This window comes from Pongo pygmaeus, chromosome 11, assembly GCF_028885625.2.
Source record: "Pongo pygmaeus isolate AG05252 chromosome 11, NHGRI_mPonPyg2-v2.0_pri, whole genome shotgun sequence".
Classification (NCBI taxonomy): domain Eukaryota; kingdom Metazoa; phylum Chordata; class Mammalia; order Primates; family Hominidae; genus Pongo; species Pongo pygmaeus.
The window spans coordinates 69,970,655-69,989,722 of NC_072384.2; the positions used below are offsets into that span (position 1 = coordinate 69,970,655).

Sequence of the window (19,068 nt, forward strand, 5' to 3'; positions counted from 1 at the left end):
AGGTCATGAGAGCCTCTCCGTGGTGAATGGGATTAAGGATTAAGTACTGGATAAACAGGCTTGAAGGGGAGGCAGTTAGTCTCTTCTTGCCTTTTGGCCTTCCACTGTGTGAAGACACAGCATTCCTCCCCTCTGAAGGAGCCATCTTGGAAGTAGAGAGCAGCCCTCACCAGACAACTGAACCTGCTGGAGGCTTGATCTTGGAATTCTCAGCCATCAGAACTGTGAGAAAGTACATTTTTGTTCTTTATAAATTACCCAGTCTTGGGTCATCTGATAGAGCAGTGCAAAATGGAGTAAGACACTTATGTAGCACTCATACTGCTAATTATCAATAGGTGTACCACAGCTGTCTTCCTCTAATGGACTGACTGACTGTATACCCAGCAACTAGTACAGTGTCTGGCCCAGGGAGCTGGCATTTATCAAGTGTTTGCTATGTACCAAATACTAGACATGAATTAACTCATTTATTCCCCACAATAACCTTTCTGACCATTTTAGGCGTGATCTCCCAGGAACCACACCTTCTCCAGCCCTTTGAACTAAAGGGTGGCATTTGAACATATACTAACAATCTGATAAGCTAGTTGCTGGGGCTGTGTTTATCTGTGTCCTGACTGTGTCACATGGGTGGAGTTGCCTGGAGAAATATCTGGTTAATTGCAAGGTGCTTTTTATAAAAACTCAACCAAAGAAAAAAGAAAGCCAGGAGGAGGGAGAAGGTGATGACTTGGGGTCACCAGTTAACAATCCTTAAGATTGCCTTAATTCTCGGACACAAAAATGACATCTTCTTGGCTGCTACCGTGTCCAACAGAGGGCATCCTTATCCCCATTCTTTGTCAAATGCCGTAGGACAGTTTGAAAGCATAGCTTAAACACAAGAAGGAGGTGCCAATAACAAGAACAAAACAGCCAACTCGGTCAGTGTGCCTTCAGTAACTTCTTGGAGATATCTCTCTTTACCTTGAATCTGTGCCCCATCTTGACCTGCTACTTGGCTCTGGCCTGGTTCACTTGGCCATTCTAACTTCATCTCATTTGTTTAGCACTTTTACATCTCTCTCCTTTTCCTCCTCCCAGACTGATTCTGCCTTTTGTCTATAGTATAGTCTCCTTTCCTCTGTTCCTCCTCACTGTGGCTCTCCACTTGTCCCCAGACAAGCAGGGCTTGAGGATCTAGAATTTTTGTTACCACATCTCCTTCCCTAAGAACATAGTCAGTTAGTCTGGGCTTTTCAAACTATTTCATATTGACTAAGGGATTAGAGATAGAGGGTAAAGAGGTTCCTGGTTGACAGGTTTCACTGAGGTTGCAACCCTGGGGCATTACAGGGTTACAAATTGCAGCTCTCTGCCTTATTGGGGGTCTCTGATCCTGGGCCTTGTTTTTGCATAGAGACTTTCTCCAGCCACACTGGTGCACACTTCTTAACTCTAGAGGTAGATTCTGTCCCATTTGCTCAGAGATGTGATATTTTGGCTTCAAACCACCGCCCTATATATTTTCTTTCGTCACCTTCTTTACTTTCTTTGAGTCTTCTCTGGGTGAGAAAAGTAGATGTTCTTTATCCCCAAGTTTTCTGCCCAGTGTCAGGCTTCAGGAAATGCAATGTTCTTCCCTTTCCATTTCCGTCCTACATTCACTTGAGCTTACTGTGGACCTTTGGTGCTGACAGCTTTGTCTAAAGATCAGGCTGACTTGCTTATCCTTCAAACCTTGTCCCAGGATCTCTGGCAAGATGGCAGCTGCCCTGTTGTCCAGTAGCCCTGTGGTCTCTTGCTTTTTACACAGACTCTATTCCCATTACTCATTTCAAAGGGAGATTCAGCTTCCTGTTCAAAAACTCTGCATCCTACCTTCTTGGGGATTTTTGTCTTTTAGCAAATACTGACTATTCTCCTCTGATTGATAACCATAGACCTGCCTAACTGAGTAATGCACTCCCAGCTCTCATTTACCTGTTTCAGGGGAGGACCCCACTTCCCCACCCCAAGTGTGAAGTTAGCATGCAATTTCAATTCTCACCAGTGAGACTTTAAAACAGCGTCAAATGTGATATTCAGACTTCAGGAAAACTGAAATGCAGTTAAATATTCCACCAAACGGGGGTGATGTTTCACAGAAATACCATACACAACATCAAGTTTCTCATTCTGCCTTCTTTTGAGGCATTAGTCATTTTGGGAAAATGCCTGTTTGTCATAGTCTTGTCTTGCAGAATGGAAATTTTTCTTCCAAGACAGAGTACTGTGGGCTCTGATATTTAACCTATAATTAGTGTATCCTCTGGAGGATTTTCTCCCCTTGATGTAGAGGTCTCTTTGTCAGTCAGCCTTCTGTTTGATGATGATAGCAACCACGGGGCAGCACAGTGAATCACAGAGCAGGGAAATGCTTGCTCAGACCCAAAATGTTTAGATCTTCTGTAGCAATGGGAACACATAACAATTCAAGTAGCAGGCCTGCAAGAAAATAGCAGGAAGTATAAAAGACAGAATATTTATAAAGAAATGAGAAGAGTCATAAATCCTGAGTTTTGATCTAATTTTGCCCCAATGTATGGAATACATTGCTCACCCTCATGCTTTTCTTACTCAGTTACTAGTATTTTTAGTTTTCGCCTTTTCAGCTGCTCTATATCAAGTGTTTTGTTCATTGGTAAACAACAGTCAGAGGCTCTTGACAAATAGCTCCCCCTTGCAGGCACCCGGTTTTTTGGTTATGAAATGGCAGTTTACAGACACAGAGTAGCTGTGTCACGACAGCATTATTGACTGGGAGCAGAGGGCGCACAGATACCACCAGCTCGAGAGCCCGACCATGCTTCTTGCTAAGAAATGTCTCCTTTTTGCCTGTTTTTGGCAGAAGCCAGACTGGGAGATTGCTGCAAATGGCTGCAACAACCTGTGTTTAATGTGGTGACACTAATAGATTCTGAGAATTAATCTTCAGCCAAGAAAGCATGATGGAAGGTAATAGAATTTCAAATTAGGTAGTGGATTGATTTCCTTCAAGGCTGAAATTTGCTTCCTTTAACTTCTGGTGGACTTTTCTATTGTATTCAAACCACCCACCATGGCCTTATTTCCAGAGTCTCTTGCATATATCTCGTGGTATAAATAAATTGTTATTCTGTTGTTTTGTCTGTTAGCACAGAGAAAGCATATCTAAATCCAAATTTTTTAAAAAAGATTAAAAAATCCAGGAATGAATAAAAGAAAGAATTACTTATGATTTGGGGAAAAGTAGTTTATCTAAATCTAGTCCTTGCTACTTGTTTTCTAGAATAAAGGACTCTGGAAAGAACTGAGCTCAGGAAAATATCTCCCCAGGTTGAAACTCTGTCTTTTGCAGAAACAATAGCCCACCAGAGTGTCTCAGATGTGACAATTATTAAGAGTTCTTACAGTGTCCCCTCAGTCCACTGAGTTGAGGACTCTGGTGTCCATTATAAAATCATGCGACTAACTGCTTACAACAGAACTTCCAAGGATATCATTTGTGGGGCCCAAACAACAACAACAAAAAAAGGTCTCTGTGGCTAAGTAAGTTTAGAAACGTGGGCTCCAACAGAATTAAACTTTTTTTTTTACCCTAGCTCTTGTAAGAACCTTTAATAGGCTTGTGTGCATTATGAAACTCCAAACTTACTTAGTTTAGAGAATCACCATTGTTTTCCAAACTCTTTTGACTAGGAAACTAGTTTCTTTTTTTGATGGAATGCTTTATGTGTCTAGTGCTTCCCCTAATTCACCTCATGTTGGCAGGCCCCCAGTCCCATACAAAGTTTAACATTTTATGCGTCCTTTTGTAAAAACTGCTCAGTCCCTGGCTGGGGGAATATAGTCTTCATTTGGAATTTGCAATTCCTGGTTTAATAAGCAATACCTGAAATGAATAAGTATATTAGAACTCCTTTAGTTTTACTTGTTTGTTCTCCAAATCAGGTTAAAGGATTCTGTCTTGCTTTATAAAAGGACATGGAGGCTGTCAGGAGTTTTAGGAATCCCAGCTGTCAGTTTCATCTTCATCTTCATCCACTAAATCTCTGCTGACCAGGGATAGAAATGACAAGCCGACAAACTTAAACAGCAAGAATTTTGGGCACCAAACTACAAAGTCTTAAGCAACAACAGTTATACCTTAGTTAAAGTTGGTAAAGGGACTAAAGGCAATAAATGTTGTTAGGCATTCAAAAGAAGCAGCTTAGGAGGTGAAGGTCAGTGTTCTGGTGGCCTCCTGACTTACTGGCTTTGCAGCTTGTCTAGTCTGCTTCTTGCATTGCTGATCTGGCTCCCCAGTATGACTTCTGCCTTTACTCGCACAGTTTAGTTCAATTTAGTTCCGAAACTTCCTCCAAGACTTACCTAGCTCAATTCTTACCAGCTCCAGGAAGTCTTCTCTGACTACAGTTCTTCCCTCTGGCCCCGAAGTATTGTTTAGTACGTTGTACCTTTGCCATTTTTAACAACACGGAGCAGAGCAGGAAGGGTCCTCCTGTGGGAGTTGAGGAATTGACCTCATCATTGCCATGACTTGATCTCATTTCCTCACCTCTTAAAAGAGGGGCTAGAATGGAAAATCTCAGTCCCCGTGGCTCTGAAACCCTGTGCTTTTGTGCTATTATTTCTTATCCTAAAGATACAAGCAAACATATGGCTTTTGCTGTTTCTTGTGTTTCTCTTGTCCTTCTGTCTTTCCAATTAGATTGTAGATCCTTGAGGAAAAGGGTCATAGTTTTTAATTAATTTATATATTGTGGCTAGTTCTAGTGATGTGTAATAAATGTTTGCTGAGTAAACGATATGATGCTATGCCCTCCTATCTAGTAACGCAGGACTTTCTATCTGCTCTTAAGGCATAACTTTCCTCTATTTATCTGTAAAATAATAGTTCCATTTCAGACTGGCTCTTTGCTCCCCATAAGAAAAAAATATATAGAGGAGTATTTTAGAATAAAGCTATACCTTCAAGTTCTTCATGCCCTTTCCCTAAAAATCTTCCAGTGCAGTTGGAGAGTCACAACTCTGCTTAGCCTTCTTCCTCTTTACACTCAGCTTCAGTTGTGCTGATCCTGTGGTATGATGGTATACGGTAGACACACCCGACAGCAATAATTTAACTTGAGCATACCCTGAGGATGACCCTGTATGGCAATTGCACCTGAATATGTGTTTGGAGTTCAGAGCATGCCCAACCCAGAGATAAATTCCTTGTCTGTGAGGAACATCTGAGCTCTGGGCCCTTCCTGTGGAACATCAGCATACAGGGGAGTGAGGCTCTTTGTTTTGGGTTAAATGAAGGTTGCCAGGTGGAGGTTGTTAGGAGGAGGGAGTGAAGTGAAAATGCTATATAAACTGCATGCTTTTTGCAGGCAGTGGTGGTTCTTCTGTCCAACACATGGCTACTGCATCATCCCTGTATGTGAGTTTCTCCTAATAAAACCCTATGTCTCATTTGTTGGCTCTGGGTCTCTCCTTCAGCCTCTTGAACCTGCTGCCATCCCTACTGAAGTTAATAGGGGTTTATCGTGCAGACATTCAACCCACTTGTTACTTGGAGAACTAACAAAGCATTTTTTTCGTTTGTTTTTTGGAGACAGGGTCTCACTCTGTTGCCAGACTGGAGTGTAGTGGTGTGATCATAGCTCACTGCAGTCTCAAACTCCTGGGCTCAAGTGATCCTCCTGCCTCAGCCTCCCGAGTAGCTGGGACTACAGGTGTGCTCCGCTAATTTTTGAATTATTTTTAGTAGAGGTGAGGTCTCACTATGTTGCTCAGGCTTGTCTTGAACTCCTGGGCTCAAGTAATCCTCCTATCTGGGCTCCCAAACTGTTGGGATTATGGGCGTGAGCCACCACGCCTGGCCAACAGATCCTCTTGATCATTGCTTCCAGAAAGTAGAATGCCTACTATCTTCATTTTTTGGATCTTCAAGAAATAACAGATTTACTCGTTGGTTTCTTCTTTGTCTAATTCTCTGACTTCATTATTCATTCATTTCTTTTATTCCTCCATAATCTAGAGAGGGACCCTCTCTAACATATCAAATGATCTTGCAACCTTGTTGGAAGTCTTGCTTCTCCAGTGGATGCTAACATTGTGAAACAAGCTATACCACCTTTAACTGTGGTCCCTAGACTCCAGTGGAGACATATTTTCATAAGGCTGGATGGAGTATGGGTTTCCTAGTCTTTCTCAATCCCTGTTCAAGCAGCTTTACTTACTGAAGTACCCAAAGGACCTTGTTTTCAGGCCTCACCTGGAACACTGCCCTGAGGTACCTATCTTAAGAAGGAAGGTAGAGGCAGCTCCAGCTCACTTTCCCCTTCACGTGCTATGAATTTTTTATGAATTGCCTCCTCCCACCTTCAGCCTCTGCCCCTGTGTTTACTAATTTGAAGTGTTGCCACTAGTCAACAGGCTATTTAGGGACCCCTGGTCCTTTTGTTCATTCTTTCTTTTCAATGAGCATTTCCTGGTAGTCAGATGACTCTTCAACAATTAACACAGGAAGAAAGCCAAAAGAAAAATGTGGGGAGGGTGACAGATGGGTGGGATGAATATTATGTGAGGAAACAAGAAATTTCTCTCCCCATGTTTGGGAAATACTTCAATACTGATATGCCTATTTGGTGATGAGAAACAGACATAATGTGACTTATTAAAAAATCACTAAGCAGGCTTAGCTTCAGATCCAGCAGTTCCTGGACTCCCATCCTACCCATTCCCTCTGAGGTTCCTGGGGGTGTGCAAAACTACCGGGTGCATCTTCAGTAGGAACTTTCAGAGGACATAGGGGCTATGTTTATCTTAGGAGTTTTTATACACTATTCCTAATGCTAGAAGGACTGGGCCATACACCTATGTTACTGACAGTATAACTACCTCTTGGGTTCCCTCTTTTTTCAGGAAACATGGTTATTAGCATTTTTGCATGATATCAAAGCATATTAACTTTGATAGTTACATATAGAGATGAATATACAAGGAATCAAGGGAAGATTGCTGATGTAAAGACATGAACACAGTATTTTTAAAGCATATGCACTGATTTTTTATTTTTCACAGAAAAATGATAGATTATACAAAAGGCCCTGAACCTATAAAAGTCAAATGATGTATTTCTTCCCATGGCAAGGCAGAGGTGGTATTTATAGTCCTGCAAGCAGCCAAATGGAGATAATTTAGGTTCTGTTGGCTTTTCTGGCTGAAAGCTCCAGTTCCAATAGATAGGGAATCCCCTGAATCAATATAAAATGGACTGACTGGGAAATTTACCGAATATCTTTTCGGGACTAGAAGGTAAGGGATATGAAAGTGTTTTGAACTGAAAACTGCAAAAGCTAAAGCTTTTTTGTAAATTTAACTTTTGAGGATTGTTTCAAGAACTCTGCTTAAATGTTTTGAAAAGATGTTCAAGGTGAGGCTGAACTGTTTTACCATTTGTCAGTGAATTTCATTAAAAATATGTTGTATGTTAGATGTTGCTGGCATGCCACTGTTGAGAAAACTAAAGACGTTTATTTCCTGGAGTGGGCAGAATGGCATCCATTTATCCTAAGCCTCCAATGTGGGCTAAAGACTGATAGCTTAAAAGGGTAGATGTTAAAATTTCTTCGTCTCGCCAAGGGCAGCTACGCAGAATAGAAATGTGATGGCAGTTGGAGGGATATTCGTCAGATTCAATTTCACTAGAAATTTCCCTGTATCAAAATCATCTTGAATAACACAGAAGGTGCAGCAAAATGTACTAAATCATTGTTTGCTTTGAAAAGGATTTTGAATCTAAAACAGAAAGTAGTTATGCTAGTATGATTTTAACCAATTAACCACAGAAGAGTTTAAATGCAACCCAGTTTTTACCATTTTGAATGGACTTTTTGTTCCCTGTTTGTATAATTCTATTCCAGTTCATCTGAATTATATTGTAGTCACTTCCTGTTCTGTGGTTTTTCCGGTTCTTCAGAAGACATTAGAAATCAAGCGCCAGAGTTTCTGTGAAGGTTTCTTTATGATTAGTTTCTTTCCTTTTAACACCTAGATGCCTTTTCCCTACCACTAAACAAAGGGCATTTCATATATTAGGATTTAATTGAGGTGATAGTATTTAATTCTACATATTTCTAAAAGAAAGTATATATACAAATCAACTTGACTCCACTGAAAATATTTTTCTGTAATGAAAATGCGGATAGAAAATTGAGCAGTCTATATTTTTAGTGTTTTGAGTACTTCAAGTTGATGGTACAAATTGTGTTTTCAACTTTGCTTAAAACAAACTAAGACAGATTTCTGATGTTTTAATTAATTCAACTAATAGAGAATTACTATTTTTCTATTTTCTGGTACATATTAATAAAGAAAGAGCTGTGTATCATTAACCAATGATCAGGTTGTATAAATGAGCTTTTACCTTCTTTCCCTCTCCCATATTCATAGGGGAACAGGGTGTCTAAGATTGTACTTTGGATTGTTTGTTGGTTTTTGCAAACAGGTGTCTTATTAAGGATTTTGAAAGGCGACCTTCCGTCACACATCTCCTTGACCACCCATTTATTAAAGGAGTACATGGAAAAGTTCTGTTTTTGCAAAAACAGCTGGCCAAGGTTCTCCAAGACCAGAAGCATCAAAATCCTGTTGCTAAAACCAGGTACTGTACTCTCTTTCTTCTTTCTCCCTGTGGTTGTTTATAAAAATGTCATGTCATGTGTTTTGATTTGCCCAGCATTATTACTGGTAGTTATTACATTCCTGCATTTTTAACAGTTTTATTTACATGACATTAAGTACTCCATGCCCAGTGGACGAGAGCAGGAGAGCTTCAGAAACAAACTGCCCATTTGTGCTCTTACAGCCAATTTCTCTCAAGTAGCTGAAATCTTACTCTGCCCTGGTGTTCAGTTAGCTCTAGTTAAAAAATCAACAAATATATATATTTACATTTAACAGAAATTTGGATTTTTTTTTTTTTTTTTTTTTACCAATAAAGGTACGAAAGCAACCATGGCTGACACTGTGTGACATACCTTTACTTGGCCATTGTAGACTGAAGAGCAGTAATGTAGGCTGTAAAGTGATTTTGGAAAGATTATGAGCTAAACACTGGAGGCTGTTTCTCTAATGTGCTCTGAGACCATTTTCTCTTTAGTTTCAAACTCCTTAGAGTCGATTTAGTATTTTTAAGTAACATTTTTCAGGTATTGCTTATGCTATCTAAAGCAACTGTGATTCCTGCCCTACCTCATCCTCTTTTTTTTTTTTTTTTTAAGAAGGTAGATTTTTATACAAATGTTTCTTTTCAGGGGCAAGTGCTTTAAACAGTATTCCCTGGTGAATCTCTAAGAAATAGATCTTCGATTTCTGTCCAGAGGGTGGCAGAATTTCTCTTTAAAAAAAATTAAATGCAAATAAACCTGCTTCCTATGCTCAGCAATTATTTGGTTTTATGAAACCATCCAGGATGTAGATAAGCTCCAGTCCATTATTATTAAAAGAACATTGGAAGTACTGGAGGTGAAGAAAATAAAATATCATAAGTTACAAGTTCTGGAAATATTCATGTATTCTGCAGAAAACTGTTTACTAATCAAAAAGCCAAACACTGGCATCAGAACTCTTGGAGCTGGAGGCGTAGTATCAAGGTGACTATATTTTGCTGATTTTTCTCCACCAGGTTCCCTTTTGGATAGCTCAGAGTGGATTTTTTTTCCTACTTGTTTCCTTTTTCCACTGCCTTTTCTGTTTCTATGGGCTCCCTACAGAGTAGAGAAATGCAGAGAAATTCTTGTGACTTGGGGTCTTTTTGAAGCAGCAGGAACTTGTGTTTAAGCCCCAGGGAGCTGAAATCTCTTTTCTTCCTTGTTTTGGTTCCCGTACACCAGCCACCACCCCTACTACCCACCTACACACACACACACACACACACACACACACACACACACACACACACACACACACACACACAGCACCACCACCACCAAAAATGAAGACGAAGTAAAAGAAAATACAAACCAAGCAAAAAACAAACCCAGCATCTAAAGGATGTGAGTCAAATCCAGCATCTCCTCCTTGTCTCCCTGTTCTGGGATTTGCCATGGAATGATTTCTAAGACTTCATTTGCCAAGTTATCTGGACTTTCACATTTGCCTGACTTTGCCTGTCCAGATCTACACTCTCTCTCTCTTTTTTTTTTCAAAAAGAAAAAGAACAGGCCAGGTGCGGTGGCTCACGCCTGTAATCCCAGCACTTTGGGAGGCCGAGGTGGACGAATCACAAGGTCAGGAGTTTGAGAACAGCCTGGCCAACATGGTGAAACCCTGTCTCTACTAAAAATACAGAAAATTAGCTGGGCGTAGTGGCAGGCACCTGTAATCCCAGCTGCTTGGGAGGCTGAGGCAGGAGAATCGCTTGAACCTGGGAGGCGGAGGTTGCAGTGAACTGAGATCGCGCCACTGCACTCCAGCCTGGGCGACAGAGTGAGACACTGTCTAAAAAAAAAAAAAAACAAAAAACACCCAAACCTTTCTTCTTTTACCATAAAAAATTGTAACAGGAGCCTCTCTCACCCCCTTTCTCTAATTTCTCTTTATCTTTGTTAACTCCTTTGATGTCAGAAGCCTCGTGGTGGCAAAGGCTTCTCACAGAGTCTTCGTAATCTTGAGTTTCACTCAGTGGTTTGTGTTTCTTTGAACTATCATTAAAAAAAAAATACAACTTCACAAATAGGTATCAACACTTTAAACAGTCACTTCCTTAGGATGTAGGAAAATTAATTCCAAAGGAAACACAGTGCACGTAATTGACACTTAACCTGCCACCTCTCTTGTACTATTACTTCCTCTTAGCAACTGGCAAGGAGCTGGCTACATAGATGTTTTTCAGCCCACCAGGAAAAACTCTCAAATATCATTCCATGCTGATAAATCAATATATTTAAAGCTGTGGTTTTTCAAGTTAAAGCAGAAAAAAAAAAAAACCAGAAAAATCGAGGTGAGTATATAGATGATTGAGGCCAAATTACCCACTCATCATTTTTCTACACAGTTATGGCCACCCGGCAGGCAGTGCAATGTGGTGGTTAAAACCACTGACTTGGCAGGGTGTGGTGGCTCACACCTGTAATCCCAGCACGTTGGGAGGCTGAGATAGGAGGATCACTTGAGCCCAGGAGTTTGAGACCAGGCTGGTCACTATAGCAAGACCTCATCTCTACTAAAAAATTAAATAAATAGTAAAAAATAAAAGAAAAATTAGCTGTGCATGGTGGCACATGCCTGTAGTCCCCGAGGCTGACATGGGAGGATCACTTGAGCCCAGGAGTTTGAGGCTGCAGCAAACTGTGATTGCACCACGGCTCTCCAGCCTGGGCAACAGAGTGAGACCCTGTCTCAAAAAAAAAAAAAAAAAAAAACAGAGAAAGAAAAACAATCTATTGCTCTGCCAGGTTTGGATCTCAGGCCAGCCACTAACTGGATAAGTTTTTAATCTTTCTCTTCCAAAGTTTCTTCTATAAAATGGGGGTTATTTTGAGGGTTAAGTGAGTCAATACATGTAAAATGCTTAGAATAGTGCAACCTCCATAAATGTTAGTAGTAGAAGTAGTGTACAAGGTCTATTTAATTCTGAGTCTTTCATTTCTTTTTAACACTAACTACCTCTTGCCCATAATCCATGCAAATTCATCTTTTTACTTACTGTAAAAGATCATGAAAATAAACACTACTGAGGTACTGAATGTTAAAAATATCCCATTTTATCTCTTATTCAATATCTAATTTATTCATTCAAGAGGCATTTATACATGTGTATATGTCAGGCCCTATGCTGAACAGAGGGACTACAAAGGCAAATCAGATGCAGTTCCTGATAAAGAGCTAATAGTCTGGTGTGTGATAGACACAAGAATCAGGTGAGAACAGCTCAACATGAAAAGTACCTAGATAAAGGAATGCCTGGGATACCTCCCAGGGCACCTGGGAAAGACACCTAAGTCAATCTGGGGTTGGGATGGTAGGGGAAGACGCCCTGGAGCTGCTGGGTAGATGATCCTTGAACTGGCCTGAAGAACAAATCAAAGATAGTCAAGGAAAGGGGGTTATTCGAGGTAGAGGGGAAAGAATGAGCAATGAGCAAGGGGCAAGGCACAAGGGCTAGAGAGAGCTTGGGGAATCTGGTGAACAATTAGTTGACATGGCTGGAGCTTGGCGTGGGGTACATGGGAGGGAGAGACAAGGTAGACAAGAGCCAGGTCATAATGGGCCTAAGGAGCTTGAATTTGTTTCTTAGGTGCTAGGGAGCCATTGAAGAGTTCCAGAAAGTTGTCCTGATTGCAGTATGGAGAATGAAGTAGGGCAAAGCTGCAGCCAGGGACACTAGTAGCAGATCATAGTAATTACAAACGGCAGAAGATATTAAAATAATGGCATTGTCAGGACTTAGTGATGCATTGATTGAGGGAGATTAGGGAAGCAGAGAAGTGTGTTGGGGCCTACCCAAACTGGGCTGCCTGCCTGGCCTGGTTCACAATGCAATCATGTAGAAATTGCAAGACACGTCTTCATAGTCTATCAAATGCAATGCCAAGTACTTCCAGATATTACACAAAGCTTCCAGCTTTCTGCCCAAAAGAGAGTTCTTCAATGGTCTAAGCAGTCCTGGGCCCTCCAGCTGTAGCAACTCTTTTGGATTTGAGAGCTGATACAGAGTAATGAAACCTATAACCTACAGGGAAAACTTTCTTACCATTCCTGCAAAGGTAAGGAATGTTCTGTCCACTGTAGTACTTTTCCCAGGGGAGAGAGAAGTTGGTAGTTTCAGCGGGGTGCAGGGAAGAATGCAAGTTCTTAAAGGATGGGGGAACACTTGGACAGGTAAAGGGGAAGGATATATAGAGAGAGGGAGACAATGAAGACAGAAGAGAGAGGAAGCAATGGAGGAAGCAAGAGGGAGTGGGTCAGGGGCCTAAGAGGAAGGCTGACTTTAGAAAGAGAGAAACCCTAAGTTGGGAAAGACACAGAAAAGTTAGATAAAAGTACTCAGAAAACTTAGGAGAGGAGGCATTGTGATGAAGTTGATGTTGAATGGCCTTTAAAAAAAAAAAGAAAAAAAAAACTTAGCAAGGTTTCAGAGTTGGGAGTGGATTGTGGACTCCAGGGAAGCGTTAAATCTTTGAGATAGTCACTATGAGGAATATGATAAAGGGTCAATTAAAGATCGACATCATGATTGCTTAATAGCATAGAAAACCCAGGTGGAATGTAACTGAATAGCATCCTATTGTAGTGAAGTTAATCAGCGTCTAAGATAATGCATGTAGAGCATTCAGGACAGCACTTGGCACTAGAAACTCTCAGAAAATGCACCATCGCCACTGCCGCCTTTCTCATCTGTCATCTCAATTAACTCTTAGCAGCAAGGAGTTGGGAGTAGAGAAAGCAGACATTATGGTCTTCTTGAGGCTGGAGACTGACTTCAGTGGACATGATGAGTGGGCAAGGAAGCAAGGGAATCGAGGTTAGTAGAAGAGTGGCCTTGGGATCTTTGGGGGTAGGGAAGAAAGTGACACCAGACTGGCTTATTGACTTTGAGGCTGATCTAGTCCCGGGACTGGCTATTACAACAAAGATGAAGAGCAGATTCGGTGAGGGGATGATGAGAAAAGGGATTGTAGAACTGAGATCCTAGGAACTTCTGATAGATAATTAGGAACTAGGGATAGCTGAGCTTGTGGGCAACTTCAGTGGAATAGAAAGAAATGTTTTTTAAGTGTTGACAAGTTGAAGAACTCTTAGATCAAATCCACCTCAGTTATGGCACATATTCAAGAGTATTCAAAAGCAAGGCTAAGAATCATGGAGGGTTTGTTCACATAGAGCAGAAGCTGTACTGTGCATGGAGGGCTTGAGTTTGTTAGTCCCACGTCTCACCTCTCCTGGGTCTAACCATTCAGGCTTTTCTGAGTGCTTTTTGGAAAGCCAGGATGTGATTCATCCCTATTTCACTATATATATATGTGTGTGTGTGTATGCATATATATATATATGCATACACACACACACATATATATATACACACACATACACACACACACACAACAGATATAGATACAGGACAGCAGAGGCACCTGTGGAGAAGTGATATTGTACTATCTGAGATTTGATAGATACCGTTACCTGATGCTGATTATAGTGTATGTATGACACCACTGGAATTTAAGTTTTTCCAGTAAATTATAATTGTGCCAATGCATGTATTTGATTCCGGTACAATAGAGCAGTTATTAATCCAAGTCTTACTCTTTTAAAGGAGTAAGCCCTAAAGGGCTAAAGAAGCCCTAAAACTACGTGAACAATGGGCTGAAGGTACATTGTTACTTAATCTGTTGGAGGTGTTTTTAAACTATTTGGTCATTTCCTTTATATCAGCACCTATTTCCTTGATCTGCAAAAAGACTTCTTCCCCAAACCAGTTTTACAAATCCCTGAATTCATTAGTATCATCTGGTATGTCATCTCACTGTTAAAGTTCAGAGAAGTAGATTGAAAACATGCTTTTTATCATTTTACAAGGGTTATTGGGAGAAGAGTGAAACCACTCTCTGGAATGTGAGTGGAGGCAGGGAAAGGACTTGATTGTCTCTGCCACGACCATGAAATCAACTGTGAACCTCAGTAAAATTACAAGATCCAGCATGCCGTGCCCCTGCAGGTGGCTTGGTACTAGCTGAAACCGCAGATGTTAAACCCTAAATGCCAAGGGTCTGTTCTAAGTATTACTTGGTAGAAGAATTAAGTTGCTGGGTTTTTTTTTTCTGCTCTGTTTAATGGATTGTAATTTTGCCCTTGCAATTTGCCTGAGGCTGATTAAAACAATGACTTTAGCTTTTGATTTTTCAACCCGCAGCAATGACCTTTAAAAACAGATTTCTCACTATTTAACTGCTGAGTTTTCCCCAGTAATCCTTGCTCACTCTCTCCCTCTTCTACCTTCAAATATGTGCATGCATGCACACACACACACACACACACAGCACCCCATATTATATACACTAATGGGTTCTTGGGTTCTTATGTAAATGAGTAACTCCAGAAAGATTACTTCATAAAGTGCTGAAGAAGCTTGACACACAAGAAGTTAAAGATCCTTTTATCTTCCTAACAGAAGAAATAAATGTACACCTTGCTATAATTAGTATCTGCTATCTATCTATACCTATATCTGTCTATCTACAAATGAGTGAGGAAGTTAGTTAATATTAATTTTATGCTGGTGTTACTGATTCTTGCCGCTTAGAGAAGTTGGGTATATCAAATACTGTTTAATATGATTAATGATAAGATGCTGACTTATTGGGATTCTGGCCAAAACTGTGCTTAGATGAAAAATGGGCAGATACTATAATAATTTCCACCCAAACAATTCTCCTATTTTAAATTTGTGCACTGTATTGTTTGAAAGACATAGCCTTAAGTTCAGGGTAAAGATACAGCTCATGTAGTTAAAGGTATCCAGCTGCTACCTCTGTCCACATTTGACTTTCAGTAGAATAATGTCATTCCTCAATGGTCTGCTATTGTTTTTCTCGCTCGAGGTCCATTATTTTATAGTTATAGTTAAAATAAAAGTCCCTCTTTCATTGGCTCTGTTATCAAAGGGTATATTGAATGGAAATAAAGATTTAGAAGAAATATTCAACATCACTGACCTTGGTTTAGTAACAGTACTCTATTCTCAGATTTGAGTAATGTTTTCCTTCTTATATGGAATCCACTGAATGTAGTGATAAGGGAGTGATTCCTGAGTTCTCTCTATGGCCATGGAGGCTTTTGTCCTAGATTCTTGAGGACTGACATCTTTGAGCCTGCACCTTTTTCCTTATTCTCTCTCTCTCTCTTTTTTTTTTTTTTTTTTGCCTCTATCCCCAACAAATTTTACTTCCTTTTCCATCTGGAATCTGGTAACAGTGATAGTCTTTCTCCACTTCTTGCAGTTCCACTCTTGGATGGAGGAGAGGGTTCTTATCCTGGGTGTGGAGGAGCAGAGGCAGAGGTGACCTTCACAATGGTACTGACACAGGGTGACTCTCTAAGAAGCCAGCAGGCATTTCTCAGTGCAAGGATTAACCTCTTAGGAGTATATTGCTTGTTGTTATTATTATTAGGCCGAATTGATAAGCTAGAATAATTTGTTTCCTTCTCATGTTTGAGTTATGATTTAGAGCACCTTCTTCTATTACTTGTGCTTCATCATAGTTGGGGAGTGAAGGGAAGAGCATATCCTGTCTCACCTATGTGAAGTTCTTGCAGCCCTGTTTGTACCTACCTACATGGAAGCCTCCACTTCCACAGGCATAATTGGCAGACAGAAAGAGGCTAATTGATTAATGAGTCACTTTTGGGCAAAATATGTTTGTCAATATAGTTCATAGGACTAGCAGCTCAAACAAAGAAGCTAGCAGGCCCAGTGATGGGATATTAGAGAACAATGACACAGAAATAGTTTTAACCATAATACAGATATAGAGATTAAACTAGCGTGAAAGCTGCAACACTTTAGGAGTTTATTTCATGAGAATAATTCCTCTAGTATTTGAACCAGTTTGGTGCCCTCTAAAGCTCCTTTCCCACTCATTGGCTGGGCCAAAGATCTGAACAAAGACCCCCATCCTCTACTTCATCTATGCCCACTGTTGTCTTAGGGGAACTCCCAGCCTCTACCTCTGGCTCTGTCTTTCCCGTTCTTCAGATTCTATTCTTACGCTGCACCCATTTCCTTGGACTTGATGGTACAGATTTGCCCTCATTCCCACCCTACTTGATCCATGGATTCAGGCACCAGTTTCCCCTTTACCTGATCCCTGAAACCTAAGGCCCGTCCTGCTCTCCACACTCTCCCACTCCACTGCCACACCAAAAGCAAACTCCAGGAACCAGTCGAAACCAAGACTTTCCCTCTAAGCTCCAACTCGCAAAGTCTGTTTGTCTGAGAAGCCAGCCTTGGCAGCCAACGTACTTACAGACTCATAAAAACAAGTAGGAAATCTAAGAAAAGCAATATAAACTTTACTGGAATTTGAAAACATCTTCTGAGCCATTAAAACTACAGTGCCTTACCACATACTTTTGATTTAGTAGAATGTTTTTTGCTGTTTATCCATTCATTTATCTATGTCTCCATTCCTCTGAGCTTTGGAATACTCAATCCAAGTAGCTTTTAGTTGGAGATCTGTAATTTTCACATTAAACGAGGAGTTCTTCAGCAAAAATTGATAATAGGTCCTATTCTCAAGTAGGGCACTAGATGGAGCATGTGAATTTAAAGGAAATTAAGATCTATAGTTACTAAATGACACAAATCACTTAACTCAATAACATTGAAAAAAATTAAACCAAATTTATTTTTATTAATTTCAACTAAAAATAGAGAAATATAAAACAACGTAACACTTTTTATAAGCTTATGCAAAGTCTAGGATAATGTTTTAAAAGGAGATAAAAATTGAAATAAATAATGCTTTTTCTCTACAATAGACCCTCCAAACCCCATAGCCAGAGGAGGAAAGTTAAGCGGGCAGCAGTCTCCAAAGAACACTAGTTGGGGAAGGCAGAAATAGTGCTACCCATATATATTTTTTTTCTGGTTGAGAAAACGAAGTGTTCTTTATCAGAGTAGAGAAGTCTTGCATCTACACCCACTTCTAGATTGCCTACTTCACTTTTAGGAGCAAATATTTCTGAAGAATTTGATCACCTGTAAGCAAGGAAAGAGGTCACACATTGCGACTAATAGCAGTTAAAATTTTTAAAAAGTTATTTGTTGTTAATATAATATTATTGGGGAAGATTTTTTACAAGAATCAAGCTCAGATTTGCAGACAACATCTGCATGATTCTTGGAAGTTATATCTGTGAGACAGATTGGCATAGCATACAATCTGCTTCAGGCTCAGAAGATACTAATTTTGATCCTAGTGATATTGCATTGTGTATATTCACACTGAAAATTAAAACTTTCTACTAGACTGCATCTATTTGTGAGATTGCAAGTAAGGTTTTGTCCGTGCTTCCATTTTTAGTTGGCTATAAAAATGTCATCCAATGTGAAGCTTGGCATTCCTGTATGAAGCTCAGGCTGCCATTAAATCCAGGTCAGGAGTTACTGAAGGAAAAAGAAACCCTGGAAAACTCACCATTGGTTCAGTGGTATTTTGAATTCTGACTTCCTTCCCCAGTCTGCCTGTTACAATTTACTTCTCAGAGTCTTAAGACAGCTGCTCCATGCATTCTGACGAGGGTATTTAGTTGTCTTCAGTGAGGAGTGGAGAGGGCTTACTCCATCTTGACCAGAACCAGATCTGAAGTAATTTTTTAATTATTGATTTTCTTTGTCAAATGATGTGCAGAATATGCAATTATAAGATATAAATGTGAGAAGGAGACAAACTAGCTGAATTTAATATGGTAATTTAATTATTTCATGAAAATGTGGTGTAATTTTTTTTTTTTTTTGAGACAGAGCCTTGCTCTGTTGCCAGGCTGGCATGCAGTGGCTTGATCTCGGCCCACTGCAACCTCCGCCTCCTGGGTTCAAGCAATTCTCCTGCCTCAGCCTCCTGAGTAGCTGGGGCTACAGGTGTGTGCCACCACGCCCAGCTAATTTTTGTATTTTTAGTAGAGACGGGGTTTCACCATGTTGGCCAGGATGGTCTCAATCTCTTGACCTTGTGATCCACCCGCCTCGGCCTCCCGAAGTGCTGGGATTATGGGCGTGAACCACCGTACCCAGCCAGTATTTTGTTTTTTGATTAACTTCAAGCAAAATTATTCTTCGGTTTTATGTGAAGGGGATTTTGATCAGAAATATGTATCCTCCTGCTGTTTTATTTAACAAAATGGCTAGCTAGAGGCAGGCAGCAGCTCTGAGTTTTAGTAAAAATCTGTATTACAAACCAATTTGATTTTTCTTTGCCATCACCAATATGTAAAGTCACAGATAAATAATTCTGTTTAATAATTTTAAAATGCTTAGGTTATAAATTTGATTTGATTAAATAAAAACTA

The 19,068-nt window shown here is 40.2% G+C and overlaps 1 protein-coding gene across 3 annotated transcripts in view; it reads left to right on the top strand.

Annotated features, from left to right (window-relative positions):
• MYO3B (myosin IIIB) overlaps nucleotides 1-19,068 on the top strand; it is a 485,003-nt gene that overhangs the window by 191,054 nt on the left and 274,881 nt on the right. For all 3 annotated transcript variants that reach the window (XM_054476982.1, XM_054476984.1, XM_054476983.2), the window contains exon 9: nucleotides 8,504-8,659. In XM_054476982.1, the coding sequence (XP_054332957.1) occupies nucleotides 8,504-8,659 (156 nt within the window). The remainder of the gene's footprint in view (nucleotides 1-8,503; nucleotides 8,660-19,068) is intronic.